The sequence below is a fragment of the Aulonocara sp. 'chitande type north' Nkhata Bay genome, linkage group LG2 (genome assembly GCF_057382095.1).
Source record: "Aulonocara sp. 'chitande type north' Nkhata Bay isolate Kocher_YH1m ecotype deep benthic linkage group LG2, A_spYH_male_GT1.1, whole genome shotgun sequence".
NCBI classification, from domain to species: domain Eukaryota; kingdom Metazoa; phylum Chordata; class Actinopteri; order Cichliformes; family Cichlidae; genus Aulonocara; species Aulonocara sp. 'chitande type north' Nkhata Bay.
The window spans coordinates 25763752-25779742 of NC_141345.1; the positions used below are offsets into that span (position 1 = coordinate 25763752).

Here is a 15991-nt window from a genome sequence, read left to right on the forward strand (position 1 = left end):
TCCCTAGGCTCCAGCGTACCACACGGTGATGGAGGAGGTGAGGATGGACTCAATGATTGCGGTGTAGAATTGCATCATCGTCCGTGTTGGCAGGTTGAATTTCTTCAGCTGCCTCAGGAAGTACATCCTCTGCTGGGCTTTCTTGATGACGGAGGTGATGGTGGGCTCCCACTTCAGGTCCTGAGTGATGGTGGTACCCAGGAAGCAGAATGAGTCCACAGAGGTGATGGGGGTGTCAGTCAGGATGATGGGGGGGAGTGGGGCTGTGTGCTTCCTGAAGTCCACAATAATCTCCACTGTCTTCTGGGCATTCAGCACTGGGTTGTTGTGGCTGCACCAAGACACCAGACGTTCAACCTCCCTCCTGTAGGCAGACTCATCCCCGTCCGAGATGAGCCCAATAACGGTGGTGTCATCTGCAAACTTGATTAGCTTGACAGACTGGTGGATGGAGGTGCAGCAGTTGGTGTACAGGGAGAAGAGCAGAGGAGAAAGAACACAGCCCTGAGGGGAGCCGGTGCTGATGGTCCGAGAGTCCGAGACATTCTTTCCCAGCCTCACATGCTGCTTCCTGTCCGTCAGGAACTTTAGCATAGGAATGCAGTGTGCTGATCTCCAGATGTATCTGTAAGAATAATGGGTAATAAAAAGATTGTGTAAAACATGGAACATCTCAGCGTGATCTCTACCAGGACCAAAAGAATCGCAGAGACCGGCATTGTCTCAACAGTATACCTGGGTACATCATTTTGGATGTGTTGATGTTAGAGCCAATGTGCTGCAACAAAAATATGTTATTGTTGTTGATGTAAAGGAATTTCTTTTATTTATGTGTTATTCACATTATTTATTGTATAATGCTTTGGTGCCGCTGGTTTTTATCATGTCTCAGTGTCTCACACATTCAGGCTACATCCACACCAGCTGGATAGATTTGAAAACGGCATTTTTGTTCCAGTCCTGCACATGTGCAAACGCGAGTGAGAATTAAAGAATTTGAAGAAAAGCTATCTGGAGCATGTACAAACTGATATTAATCTTTTTTAGGGCAGTCAAAATTGAGAGCAAACAACTGCTGTATAATGCACGCCGCTATCTTTGTTTAATTGGTTACATGACTGCGTCACATGACTAAAATGCATCATCATTTTAGAGCTCCATTTACTTCTCCATTTTGAAATGTATGCGTTTTCGAGAGCGTTTTCAAAACGCTGCATTTTTCCTTGGGGAAGATGCCGTCTCAGTGTGGACAGGAGGCCAAAACGGAGAGAAAACGATGCGTTTTCGTTTGAAAACGCATTAGTGTGGACGTAGCCTCATGCTGTTAACAGATAGTATCTCAGGAAGTTGGGGGGGGAAGTATTCACACACAAAGACCCTAGAGTGGGGGGAAGAGTCTTTTGGTTTCAACTACTGTAAGAAGTAGCAAGGGAGTTTGAACTTTCTTTTTGGGGAGCCTATTATTCCTGTAGGAAGTATTTAACCCAGGACTGTTCTGGGTTCAGGAGAGACTGCTGATCATTTGCCCTGTGCGATGGCTGCTCCCACCAAGCTTGGGTTTTTGTTCTTTTTTGGTTAAGGGATGTTAGCTGCCGCTCACCGTTTGTCTGCAGGCTTTATTAAATAAAAACTTCCAACACTGATGTCACAACATACGACTTATTTTGACAATTTCTTGAAGTGAGAAGCAGTAATGGGAGGAGAATAATTGCATTTTTTGCAGCGGTGTTTGGAAATTAAGAATTTTCCCAACTACATGTGCTGCTAGCCTGTGACCTTCTTTTTATGTGCACAGAGCCCAGAGGAGTCTGTGGAAACATGCAGAATTGAGGCAGTGCAAGGAGCTACAGATGGTACGTCTTCAGATAAAGTAGTGTATTATCCATCTGTTATGTACATTACAGCTAATATTCTGATCCAAAAACCCCAGTTTTTGTGTGTTTTAGAGGCCTCTTACTTTTGCTGCATCTGTCATGCTCATTTCAACGACAAGAGGAAGAACTCTATGAAAAATGGAGCGAGTGGTGTCAGTGTAGTGCATGTCAGCTGTGGTCACACATGGCATGTGGTTTTAAAAAGAACGTGTATTCATTGCCAGCATTAGACACCTTACTGTGCACTTGTAATTGTGAATACTCACAGTCGTCTTGCAGCTCTAATTTGCTTTAAGAAAATGTACTGCCAGGATGACACTGTCCTAAATGTCTTCTCAAAATGTTGATACTTTGTTCTAAGTAGTTCTAAATTATAACACATAACATTAATTACAATGGGATGTAAAATCTTGTCTGCACAACACACAAACACCCTCTGTCCTTTCATCGTGTGTAATAACGTGTTAAGGCGATATGTAAAATGCACCATGAATGGATGCAAATGTGGATTGTTTTAATAAAATGAGACCGTTTTGTTCCTTTAGGAAGTATTTAACCCAGGGCTGTTCTGGGTCCAGTAGAGACTCTGCCGGTCATTTGCCCGGTGTGATGGCTGCTCGCACCAAGCTTGGGTTTTTGTTCTTTTTTGGTTAAAGGATACTGGCTACCGCTCACTGTTTGTCTGCAGGCTTTATTAAATTAAACATCCACAACATTAATGTCACAACATACTACTTATTTTGACGAAATACTGACAAGTAAATCTTACAGGGCAATTTCTTGAAGTGAGAAGCAGTAATGAAAGGAAAATAATTGCATTTTTGTGCAGCCGTTGTTTGTAAATTAAGAATTTTACCAACTACAACCTGTGACCTTTTCTTTAGGTGCACAGAGCCCAGAGGAGTCTGTGGAAACATGCAGAATTGAGGCAGTGCTAGTAGCTACAGATGGTACGTCTTCAGATAAAGTAGTGTCTTATCCATCTGTTATATTCATTACATCTAATATTCTGATCCAACAACCACACTTTTTGTGTGTTTTAGAGGCCTCTTACTTTTGCTGCATCTGTCATGCTCATTTCAACGACAAGAGGAAGAACTCTATGAAAAATGGTGCGAGTGGTGTCAGTGTAGTGCATGTCAGCTGTGGTCACACATGGCATGTGGTTTTAAAAAGAACGTGTATTCATTGCCAGCATTAGACACCTTACTGTGCACTTGTAATTATGAAGACTCACAGTCGTCTTGCAGCTCTAATTTGCTTTAAGAAAATGTACTGCCAGGATGTCACTGTCCTAAATGTCTTCTCAAACTGTTGCCACTTTGTTCTAAGTAGTTCTTAATTATGAAAGATAACATTCATTACAATGGGAAGTAAAATCTTGTCTGCACACCACACAAACACCCTCTGTCCTTTCATCATGTTTAAAAACGTGTTGAGACGATATATAAAATGTACCATGAAAGGATGCAAGTGTGAATTGTTCTAATAAAATGAGACCGTTTTGTAAGTGGATTACAGTTTGAAGTTCATTTAAACCTAGTGCATATGCGTGTTGCTAGGACTGATCAGAAGCAAATTTCATTTCAAATGACTACCCAACGGAAGCCTTGATAAAAGTGTGGTTTTGTGCAAACTGTGCAAAAAGTAGTTGGCATACCATCGAAACACTTCAACCTTACGGTACCATCTAAAGCAAAACATGTTGCAGCGAACACAGAAACTGTGGGAGCGTTTAGCATTAGCAGTCCCAGTTCGAGTACCAATAAAAGGTGTTGGCAGCCCAAACTTGATTAAATATGGATTGCTCTGACTGTAGACCACTATTAGTGGTAGAAGACAGGGGTTAAAAAACGTGCTAGGTGATCCAACTTTCCAACTGCTGTGCCGAAAGACTATTTCAAGTAAAATCAACAGGAGGGCAGGGGTGCGCCTCTGCCTGCATCTGTGAGTATTGCTTTCCCACTCAGTGTTGCCAACTTAGCGACTTTGTCGCTATATTTAGCGAGTTTTCAGACCCCTTAGCGACTTTTTCTCTAAAAAAAGTTGCTAAAAAAAGGCGTGAAAGCGCGTATCGTTTTTTCTCTCAACAAGCAGCGGGTGCTGTAACGCAGTCAGTTCTTCTTTTACTCTTTTACTCTTATGCTGTTTTGTGGATCACAAGGTTTAAAACTAGTTATAAACACACACACAAAGTAACTCCACCAGAGTGCCTATTTTGGGTCACTTTTGCCGGTCCAAGCCCGGGTAAAGGAGCAGGTTTGGAATTGTGACATTAAAAAAAACAATAATTGCTAAAAGAAATTTAATTTGTAGTTCTAAATAAACTCTAAATGCATTTAGGACGTTTTTTACTCACTTTATGTCTCTTCAACGATGTTATTTCTCTCTCCAACAACATAGGTTACAATTAGATTAGCATGACCAATTATGCAAATTAGGCGATGACGTCATTTAGCGACTTCTAGCGACTTTTAGGACAACCAATAGCGATCTTCCTTACTGATGAGTTGGCAACACTGTTCCCACTGTTGTGCGCAGTGTTGCCAACTCCTCAGACGTCATCGCCTAATTTGCGATTCATTTGCAGTTTGGAGGCACAGGTGTGAACATCTCCTACCCTGATAGCAGTTCATACCATACAGTTACAACTCCCCGGAGCTTCTCATCTGGCTGAAGTGTAGTGCCTGCCCACAGCCGCCTCTTTAGCCCGCTAAGTTGGCTCAGCTACTCACGGGATACAGCTTCCCATTACATTCAGAGCATCCTCTGCAATGGACTTCTTCCCTTCCCTATGTTCCCTTCTGCAGAAAAGTGCTAAAATACCATTACTCCACGCACTGTAGTACGCAGAAATGATTCCCGACACTGGACTCGAACTATCGTCCCTGTGATGGACCTGAACAGGTAAATAAAACTATTTTTAACTTATTGTTACTGTTTCTTTAAAAAGCTCCATACTTGACAGTTAATATGTGTAGATTAATAATGACTTTCCTGAATTGTCTGCTACGGGTTTGTGACTGAGCTTCTTGGAGGTGAGACATATGTCTCATCTTCAGTTGTTTTACCTGCTTCTACCACCTGCATCACCCCACGGAGATCTCTGATGATGACTCAAACTACATGGTGAAATTTAATACTGCCTTCACAAAGGACCAATCTCAATGTGTAGCTACACGCAACCATCAATGGCTCAAGATAGCTACTGTGCTTGACCCAAGAGGTTTGGACCGGCCTTGAGGCCCTGCTGCAGGAACAGTGTAGATACAAAGGAGCCAGCAAAGACAAAGAACCTTCTCCTCTTTTGATTGTCATCAGATTCTGATTCAGATGGAAAGTAAATAAGAATGGAGATATTGTGAGTCCAATAGGTTTGTTATTTTTTGCACTAAAATTTGAATTAGAATTAGAATTCAACTTTATTGTCATTGCACATGCACAGGTACAGGGCAACGAAATGCAGTTTGCATCCATCCAGAAGTGCTTTAGTGATATAGATATATTACAATATATATTAGCAATAATATAGATATGTGAGTATATTACAGAAATGGGTCTATTAAGGTATGTTATAATGTACACGGTATGAAGTATGTTGTGAATATTCTATAACTATAAGTATGTACAGGCTGTAGTGAGTACAAGCTATGTACAGGCTATGAACAGGATATAAATATGAAAAACTATACAGAATATGAAATAAATAACTTTACAGAATCTGAGATATACAGCTATACAGAAATGGGAACTATGCAAGTTGTAAACAGTTGTAGGATTAAAGATTATCGAATGTACAGAATGATTATTTACACAGAGCTATACAGTAGTGCAGTTAAGATAAGTGAGATATGTGGATAGTTTCTACAGAGGCTATATAAAGTGCTAGTGGTTGTGAGTGGTGGTTCAGCCCATGTTATTATTGTGTGTTTGAGGGTACAGTTGTCTATTGTGGGTGTGTGTGTGTTCAGTCCATGTGTTAACGTGGGTCAGATGTCAGGAGGCAGAGTTCAGGAGTCTGACAGCTGTGGGGAAGAAGCTGTTCCGGTACCTGGTGGTCTTAGTCCGGAGGCTCCTGTGGCGCCTCCCAGAGGGCAGGAGGGTGAAGAGTCCATGTGATGGGTGACTGGGGTCTTTGATGATTTTCCCAGCCCTTTTCAGACACCGCTTCCTGTAGATGTCTTTTATGGCAGGAAGTGGTGCTCCGGCGATGCGCTGGGCAGTTTTCACGACCCTCTGCAACAGTTTGATTATGTTCGATAATCAAACTGTTTTAGCCTAACGTACAAAATAATTTTGGCTAAGGTTACTCAGAGTTTAAAGGTGAAGCTGGTCAAATAACCCGTTACATTTCTGCCTTATTTTTTTAGGAAGAAAATTGTATTATTATTACAATACCATTTTCAAAATGTACAGGTGGAGAAACTGAGATCTGCTGACGGCCTTAACAGTCACCAGATCTTCAGTATTTTCATGAGCCCTTCCAGTCTGTCTTCAGTTTCCTGTTCTTAGCTTACAGGAGGAGCATCGCTGCGACAACAGGGGTAGCAGAGTGGCTCCAGCAGAGTCTACAGGCAGGATTTTTAGCGCATGTTCTTATGAAGCTGAATATGCAATGGATTACAGAAAAATATATTTTATTTAATTCCACCATAAGATAAAAAAAATAAGATTTCCTGCCAATTATAAGTTATCAAATCTGTATCTGATCTCTTCTCACACTTTAACAAGGTTAAAGTTTTGTTGGCATCAATTTCCCAAAAATTAAGTTCTATTGTCTGACACTACACCATTTGTGAAGCACTTTGTGATTTTTATCTGTGAAAAGTGCTAAATAAGTTAATTTTACTTAACTACCACATAGAGAAAAAGATATTCACTTTTAACTTCAATGTTTAAGTTTAACGTTTGTTCTTTTTTTTCTCTTTTAATCTAAAGCACCAAGTTCTTACTTCTGTGTTCTCCATGGTCTCTTTTCTTTGACTCTTCCTGCATGGTTACCAGAAATAAACTCTTTTATTGGCACTTTATTCACACACTGACATCACATTGTCAGCTATATGGTTGATTATTTAAAAATGCAGCAACAAACAACAAATGGCGAAAACATCTGTACACAAATGTGTCCTTCAGCACTACAGATGAAATGTAAATGCAAAATAAAAAGTATGAAGGACAGAGAGTTTTTATATGATGATGATTATATTTAAGAGGACCTAATTATAAAATTGCAGAAATTATAAGAAGAACCACATTTTTATGGAAATTTATACACAGTTGTTATCTTGTGAAAAAAAAAAAGTGGAATGAATGAAAAGGAAAAGAGAAACACTTTGATCCTTATTTCCACACCTACACAGATATGTGACAAATGTACAGCAGGTGAAAGGTGACACTAGGTGTTGGAGTAAGGACTCATTTCAATCATGAAAACGGAGTTATCTGGAGATTCCACCTTTTCTGGGACAGCAGGGCCTTCCAATATTGTTTTTTTCTTCCAAGTGAACCAGATCCAAATCCCACTTAATGACAGAATTACCACAGCGGCTTTCAAACCAATAATGAACCAGGAAGTACCTGTGTTAGACAGAAAAATGTTTATGACAAGTTAGAGCTGTGAAAGAAGAGTCACAGTAGAGTTTTCACTCATGTACCATAGTTTATAGAAAGGGGGGAAAAATACATGAATGCATCCCCTTCATCAGAGTTCATTTTTACTCATTTATATACAATGATGGGAATAACGGCGTTACTAACAACGTTACTTTTTTCAGTAACGAGTAAACTAATTACTATTCCTATCGTTACAACACCGTTACAGTTACTAACGAGAAAATGCGGTCGTTACTGTTTTTCAACACACAGACGGTTGAAGCTGTGTTCAGCTTACCGCATCTTATATCGGTTGCACGGAAGTAGCTGACTACGTAAGTAACCTGGACGGTACAGCTTTAAGCAGCTGCGCGCGCTCCCACAGACAGCAATCACTTTCTGCCCGACGATCACTTTTCAGCACAACACCTGGAGCTCAGGGGGGCAAAACAATCGCATGAGTGCTGTTTTTTGGCTAAGGAAGAATAAAGTAGTCGTGGTAAGCCACTCCCATGACCACTTCAAGATGACAAAGCAACAAGGTGATATATACCATTTTTTAAATTGTGTTTATAGGCCACGTAAAACCAGAGTAATGATAAAACAATATATGCAGCGTTTTTTCCTCAATAGTTTAACTTTCACGTTTACTGTCTAAGGACAGCGCTAGGAAGCGCTCTCTGCTTATGAGCAAAAAATACAAAAACAAAACAAAAAACAGCCCGTTCCTGTTGGTGGAAAAATGCGCCATGTCGACCAATCAAAAATGATATGGCAACATGACATTTGGTTGTTTAAGAAGAGGGGGACGTTTTAGCAGTGACGGCGAGAGAGAGAGAGAGAGAGAGAGAGAGAGAGAGAGACAGCAGAAAAAGACAGAGCAAGTTTTGAGATGTGAGAGATTTGTGACGTTTAGCGTGTTTGGAGTGTGTAGTTAATGTGTTGTCTTGTGTAGTTAGTGTGTAGTGTTGTGGATGGTTTTGTGTTGTGTGTCAGAACAATGAGGCGACTGCTGAATGAAAACAGGAAGAGTGATACACCTGCTGCTGTCAGACCTGCAGGTATCAGGCTGTGATGTTCTCCTTTATAGTGGACAGAAATTATTGTTTTGGAGTGGCACGAATAATTTGTGTGGCATCTTATTGAATGCAGAACAGCTGATTGTTCTGTAAATAGTTTGAAATGGTTATTTAAAAAATCAAGGTAAAAGGTAAATGGCTGCAAATAACTTTGTTTGCAAAACTTGTGCATATGATTTTAAAATCGACAATTTATATTTGCATTTAAAGTTATAAAATATGATTCATTAAACATGTTTGTGGTTGTTACAGTAAAAATATAACTTTTTCTACTCTGATTTTATGTTTTTTGTCTTATTTTAGATCAATTGTGTTAATACAGTATGTCAAAATGAAAACATAACTGTAAATTCAGACACGTGAGGTTGTGCTGAAAAGGATGATACCAAACAAGGCAAAGTAAATCGTTTTTAAAGGTGAAATGTTGAGGTAAAATCAAAAGTAGTCAAAAATGGCCAATTATACCCTGAACCCCAGAGGGTTAAACTTTTTTTTTTAAGTAATGCAATAGTTACTTTTCAAGTAATTAATTACCTTTAGAATCTTGTAACTGAGTTACTAACTCAGTTACTTTTTTGAAGAAGTAACTAGTAACTATAATTAATTACTTTTTCAAAGTAACTTGCCCAACACTGTTTACATACCACGTGTCATCAGTGATGGCAGTTTGATTAAAGAGGGTTATTTGACACTGTGCCAGTCTCCTTACCCACTGCAGTTGGTGTGACTGGTGTAGGTTCTCTTGTTGGTTCAATACACAGGCTGTTACTGTCCACAGGCACCCACCCTAATATCTCTGTCCCATTAATTGAGGTGCAGTTAATGAAACCTGGCAGAAAAAAGCAAATAATTTGAGAAAGATGTTAAAAGTGAATTAGTCGTTATTATCGACTTTTATTCAAAATGTTGTCACTCACGACAGATCTTCTGTTCTTCTGAGACATCACTGACGTTGTTCCTGACTGAGCAGACCAGACGTCCTGAGACTTGCTGTTTCAGAATAATGTTGTTACTCTTATTATTTCCAGAAAGGAGCTCAGCATCTGTCAGTGTGCGTCCATCCAGAGCCCAGCTGTACTGAGGACTGTCCCCTCCCTCAGACAAGCAGGACACCCTCATCTCTCTCTGGGACAGACACTCAGAGACCAGCAGGACAGAGGACACAGGAGCTGAGAGAAACACACACAGATGACTTTTGGTACTATAACAAGATGCACTTTCATGCACTGTGCTTCCTTCTATGTAACTTTACATGGTCTGTAACTTGGTAGCTGATTTTCCATAGTTCCTAAAATCTACTACTTTGCAACACTATCAGTTGGTTATGGAATATAGGAGGGAAGAAATATCTCAAAATTATTTGCTGCAAAGGTAGCATCCTGTTACAGTAACATACACAATTTCAGTGAACTCTTTAGAATTATCCATTAATTCACAAATGTTTGTAGAGGCAGACTGCATAGCTAGCTGCTTAGTTTCATACATCTGTGCCAATGGAACTAAAAACATCAGAATTCAAAGATTAAGAGATGTGGCCCAATACTTTAGTGAATATAGTGTGCATCATGTAGATTATCATTATTTATGGTTTGCTAATTCAAAACAGGGGATGCACAAAGTTACCTTACCTTGAAGAAACAACTGTAGAGTCCGCTCGCCTGATGATCTTCCATCTGAATGAAAGGTTTGAAGGGTATATTTACCACTGTCATTCCTGCTCAGGTTATTGATCCTAAATGTTCCATTACTGGGAAAAAAGCTAGATCTATGTACTATGGTATTATAAATAACCATATTATTTCTCACATATAGTATTTTTAATGAATTCTTTGACAAGTGGTATTTAGGTATTTCTGAGGTGCTGTCCATCAGCTGGATGTCCACAGTTCCTCTCAAAGCTCCATAACACTGAGCTCCATCCTGTCTGCCATCACAGTGAGTTTCCACACCTGCAAATTTTGAAACATAAAAAAGAAAAACATTTGTGATTTTTTAGTTTCTACCAAATAAATCACAACAAAAACTGAATTTACATTATCAGCAAACCAAAATTTACTGATGTGAGGACTTTCATTTACTAAAAAGTATTTTTGTATTACCATGTTTTTACCCAATATCAAAATATGTTTTGGATAACCCAGTGTTTTGATTGAATGGTATCAAATTATTTATGGTAGTACTACTGCTATAAATCTGTCAGCTCTTAATATTTTACTCAGAGTAGATAGCAGTTATGCAAATTGTAGATAATAGAGGCTCAAGAACAAAATGCTGCATCCATAATCCCAAAGTTATCACACGAATGTGTCCAACCTTTACCAATATATCAATAATTAAGAAATACAGGAAGACACATTCTCCACATTTTAGACAAATGCAAAAACTAAAGTATTTTCATGTGAAGAAAAGAAAAGAAATGGGTGTTTGTCAAAAAGAAAACAGGAAGACATATTTCAGAGAAAAGAATCCATACACAAACAGGACAGAGATGTTCATTTCTGAAGGTGGCTTTATAAATGAAAAAGTAATGCAACCGATACATTCTTCAGCATATCAGTAGTCACGGCATGGCATAAGTAACCTAAGATCTAGATTTCTAGTAACATCCAATCAGTAAGTTGAGACAGAGTCTTCAAAATCAGGCATTCCATCAAATGATGTCTTTGATAAGGATGGAAAGAATAAAGTCCTTTAAAAAGCCAAAACTCACTTAAACACACTGCAACAAGGCTGCCAAGGTGTATAGTGAGCTAAGAATTTACCACTGTTACTAAAACCGGTAAAAAGACCAAAAAAGGAACTAAAACTCTGCTCAAATGGTCATGTACTGCAAATATAGCCAATAGATTCTTACATTAATTTAATAAGATTAAAAAAACAGATATTGTAACTTTGTGTAAGTATTTGTGCTGCTTTAACATCTCTGAGGATGATGTCAGATATTTTCTACAGGATAAAAAAGTATTAAATGTTGAGTGCCACATGTAAAAAGAATATCTCACCATGAGACACTCCCAGGAGAATCACCATCAATCCCAGCACAGCTTCCATATCTCCTCACTGTTCAATGTGTGTCTTTATTAAATGCATGCACATATGTCCAGCAGTTAATAGTCAGAATTGGCTCCTGCTACTGATCAGCTTCTTTTAAAAAGCTCCCCACATTAGAAACGGAAGCAAAACCAACATACCAAAAACTCAACAGAAAGACTGTTCTCACTCTGTCTGTGGAAATGTGAAAAAGGAAGTACAACTAGCATGTTCATTACTTTGCAGAATTTTTTTTCTTATTACTCACACTGTCACTGGACTATTTTTAGTCTGTAACAAACTAACACTATCCTGCCCATCACTCAGTTTCCACCACAATATCATGCAGTTTAATGCAATTCAAGAGCAGCCCCATTTATATTCCATTTTAAGTCCACATTTTGGTGATATACACATCAATGAAGAAAAAAAACCACTTTGAAAACATTTAAAAATGCACATTTTCAGTTTAGGGATTAGGGTGTTCAAATGCTAGGCAGACAAGGAGGCCACTGTATGTTCACATTAGCACAGCAGTCTCCCAAAGAGTGAAGACTCTTCAGCCTTTTTATACTCCCAGGTGCAGACAATCAGCCAGTCAATTGGTCCTGGAGTGTCATGGGATCTCCAGGCAGCCAATCGTCTGCGTGGGCTGGCACACTTGGATCTGCATAAAAGAAGGCTGGCACAGGACTCCCAGCAGCCAGTCATCCACGAGTCCTAGCACTTTTGGGTTTGCATAAACAAAGGGTAGTCTCACTTCCTCCAAGGCCCAGGGCCGTAACATCAATGCAAAAAGTTCTGAAAAGTAACACTATTACTCATTATTAATGTATTGTCTTGATGCATTCTCAATAATAGCTGTTTTTCTCCATCATCATTATTTATTTCCACAAAGAAGAACCTGAATTAACATGGTCAATAATTAATTATTTAAAATAGGACTACACTACTGATGATTATGAGCATGACCGTATGACAGTCTTCTATAGGAGCTTCCACGTTCTGGCAACCCACAGATAAAATACTCTATTTTACTGAGATGCAAAAAGGCACAACTTACGCTGTCCATGTTTCCTGTTAGTGATCAGCTTCAAATCAAAACATGTCAATTTATATCTGTTAGGATGGGACTTCTCTCACAGTATTTCAGTATTAACTACTGAACGCAGCTGTCATTAGTGATCAGTTTCAGATAAGAATGTGTGAACTCAGAAAGACAGGAAGTGATTAGAAAAGAGCTAAAGAGAGAGAAAAGAGAGACGTTTTCTTTCAGATTAGACATACTAATGCTTCCAAACGAAATATGTAATTATCTTGTTTAGCTAATCATGCCGTTTCACTGACACTGTAATATTTACAGCTAAAATAAATGTAATTACTGAATAAACTTTTTTAAAAAAAGGTAAAAGGTTAAAATGTATTTCGAAACCAGTTTATCAAAGACATGATACAAATTCCAATTTATATTCAAGTTTAAATTACAGATTACTTCAAACCTCAAAACACATTCATAGCCATCAATGATTGTTCTGTTGTTCACTGGTTTTAAAATGTTTTCTGAAGTTATGTATGTTGAGGTTAAATGTTAATTAGTTTCACCATACAAGTTATTTTGCACAGAAAGAAGTGAAGCAAAAATAAGTTGCAACATACAAACCACAAGTGTACATGCAACCTTTACCATGCACAGCCTCCATGATTGTTCTTGGTGATATTCTGCTCCTTTCTTATAGCAAAACTAGACTTGTCACAGTCAGCTTGGAGCGAGGAGCAAATGAAGGAAGATCCAAATTTCACTGTAAACCCCCAGCTGACAATAAAAACTGCTGGCTGGGTTCGTCTGAGCCTCCAGCTGGCCCAGAGCCATGCTGCACAAGTTCGTGTGAGACCATAGTGGGAGCTGAAACGCGCACCTCTGAGAATCCAGAGCAAACTGAGACCTCCGACTCAGCCTCTGGATCCGAAAATTGAATTGAATTGAATTGAACCTGTGCCTCGTTCCCTCACGCTCCTGCCTGTGTATATATAGTGTCAGTTTGCATTTGCTTGTTGTCGCTCCATCAGTGTAGCTTGGTGAATATCTGTGTCTCTCTGCTCTTCATTCTCCGGTCCTCATCCCCTATGTAACCTCCTTATGTTTTTTCCTGCGTGTTGTTCTGTGAGTTATGGTTTCGGGTTTTGTTTGTTACTAGTTTTCCCAGTTTAGGTTTATGTTTAGTTCTGTTCTCGCCTTTGTTATTTTCACTTTCTACAATAAAGCTCCCTCTCATCACTTCAAGTGTCTGCATTTTGTGTCCTTTCACACAGACACCACACGACTGCTGCCGCAGCCGTGACAGGTAGTGTCTGAAAACTGCATTTAAATTACATTTACATTTTAGATCGCTGAATGCTTTTCCAAAATCTAAATAGATTTAATAAATAAAAATTGTAAAAATGGTACATCTTCCATCATATTTGATTATTAATAAAACAGTTATGGAGCTAATTAAACTGATTTAAATTAGTTATATATTATTTAAACAGTTCTTTTGCAATAACTGTATTTACTTTAAGTGCATATCCATATGAAATTGATCTCATAATTTGATATTATTATATCAAGAAACCAAACAGTATCATTTAAAAATGTTTAAGCAGTTCTGTAATTGTAATTATATTTAGCAGATCTATTGCAGAATTTTGCCTCTTTTCTGTGTTTGAGATTCTTCATCCATAAGAATAAAGTCAAACCTTTTCACTGACTTTACTGGATCCCATAGCTGTAAAACATTTAATTCTATTTTGAATTGTAGAAAAAAGTATTTAAAAACAATCCAACAGCTTCCATGTCTGCACATTGTTCAGCTTCTGTTGATCCAGACAGCGGCTTTCAAGCTTCAGGTCAGTGTATGCTTCTTTGAACAGACTGCAGTGTGTCCTGTTAGTGAACCGCCTCAGACAATGAAGTGCAAAAACCTTGGTGTTAGATTTTATTGATGGGGGGATAATAGACTCAAGAAGTTTATTGTCATTTCGTATGGTGTTACCCAGCCTGAAACGAAATACTGTTATTCACTAGCCTCTACAGTGCAATACAGTTTAAAAGAATACGTTTAAAAAAGAGCAGCAAAAAAAAGGCATAAATAGCATAAAATCTAAAAGTCGTTTCGCAGAAGGGGATGGTTAAATAAGGTAGCCTGTGTATCTGGGGAGTGTGTGTGTGTGTGTGTGTGTGTGTGTGTGTGTGTGTGTGTGTGTGTGTGTGTGTGTGTGTGTGTGTGTGTGTAGATGGGGCAACAGAGTCCGCTTGTTGACCTTACAGTGTAAGAATAAGAAACAAAACAACATCAAACAACCTTTATTTGTCACTTACACAATTATACAGAGTACAACAGAGTACAACAGCTCGAGCTGTGGACAGGCTGCAGACATTCCAGGGCTTTGTTTTTACCATGAGGGGTCCTTATCCAGTAAGGGTCCTGGCTAGCCACTCCGTATGTTGACCAATAACTATTTACAAACACTGTTCACTAAAATGACTGCTTTCATATTTAAAAACTGGGGTTTTTTGAGAATATATACAAAAATATAATTAAAAAAGTTACAGTTAATCTTTAAAGCTTTAACGTTCTAATAGTACAAATCTTCTTTACAATAAAGTCAGATAAGCCACTAAAACAATTAATACATTAAAAGAATGCTGAATAATAGCACCATTTCATGGTGAAAAATAAGAATACTGCTTCAGACTGATTTGTTGAACAGTTACACCTCCCCCGCCCCCCTTTTTTTTTTGTACTATCATAATTTGTTTCAATAGGTTTTTGTTTTATTTATATAGTCCAAAGACCACCTCAAGAAATATCATCGGGTCTCCTTATTAAAGCTTCTCAAGAGTCACTACCTGAGCTATTCAGTTTTTGCTGGATCATTGGGGAACTTCAGTTAGTGTAACTCCGGGTCTTGTGCTGGTTTGTTGTGCTTCTTGTTATCTTGTGAAGAAACTTACCACCTCCCCCCTTGTGCAAAGAAACCTGTGGAGAGCAGCCTGTTGAAGAGAATCATTGGCATCTTGGAATTTGGATCATCGAGGCTGTGTATTGAGTTTTGGGATTGTTGGTTGCACATTTTGAAGCTTCTAAATAAATAAATTGTCCATTAAGTCCGTTTGAGTCCTGCTTTGCCATATAGCAAACCTCACAGCCTCTTTCAAGTGATTCTCCAAATGGCAGCAAATACAAAGATGGTGACTCACACACCTTTCCCTTGAGAATGTCATCTGAATATCAGTGTCTCTTGTAAGACATCTGTGAGGAAATGTATTGACCAAAGGTAAAATGTTGATATCTGGATGTTTAATCACTGTCTAAAGGTTTTGCTGCACTGAAATTTGTATAAACTTATATCCATTTACTTTATTTAAATGGATAT

General features: G+C 38.6%; 1 protein-coding gene across 1 annotated transcript; it reads right to left on the minus strand.

Annotated features, from left to right (window-relative positions):
* Nucleotides 1-6868: 6868 nt before the first annotated feature.
* Nucleotides 6869-11723, minus strand: LOC147337953 (uncharacterized). The gene is made up of 5 exons (XM_086313143.1): nt 11548-11723; nt 10174-10494; nt 9463-9714; nt 9255-9374; nt 6869-7451 (listed from the first exon to the last, which is right to left on the minus strand). Exons 1-5 carry the CDS (start codon nt 11594-11596, stop codon nt 7270-7272), a joined length of 924 nt encoding a protein of 307 aa, XP_086169269.1. The 5' UTR covers nt 11597-11723; the 3' UTR covers nt 6869-7269.
* Nucleotides 11724-15991: the final 4268 nt, after the last annotated feature.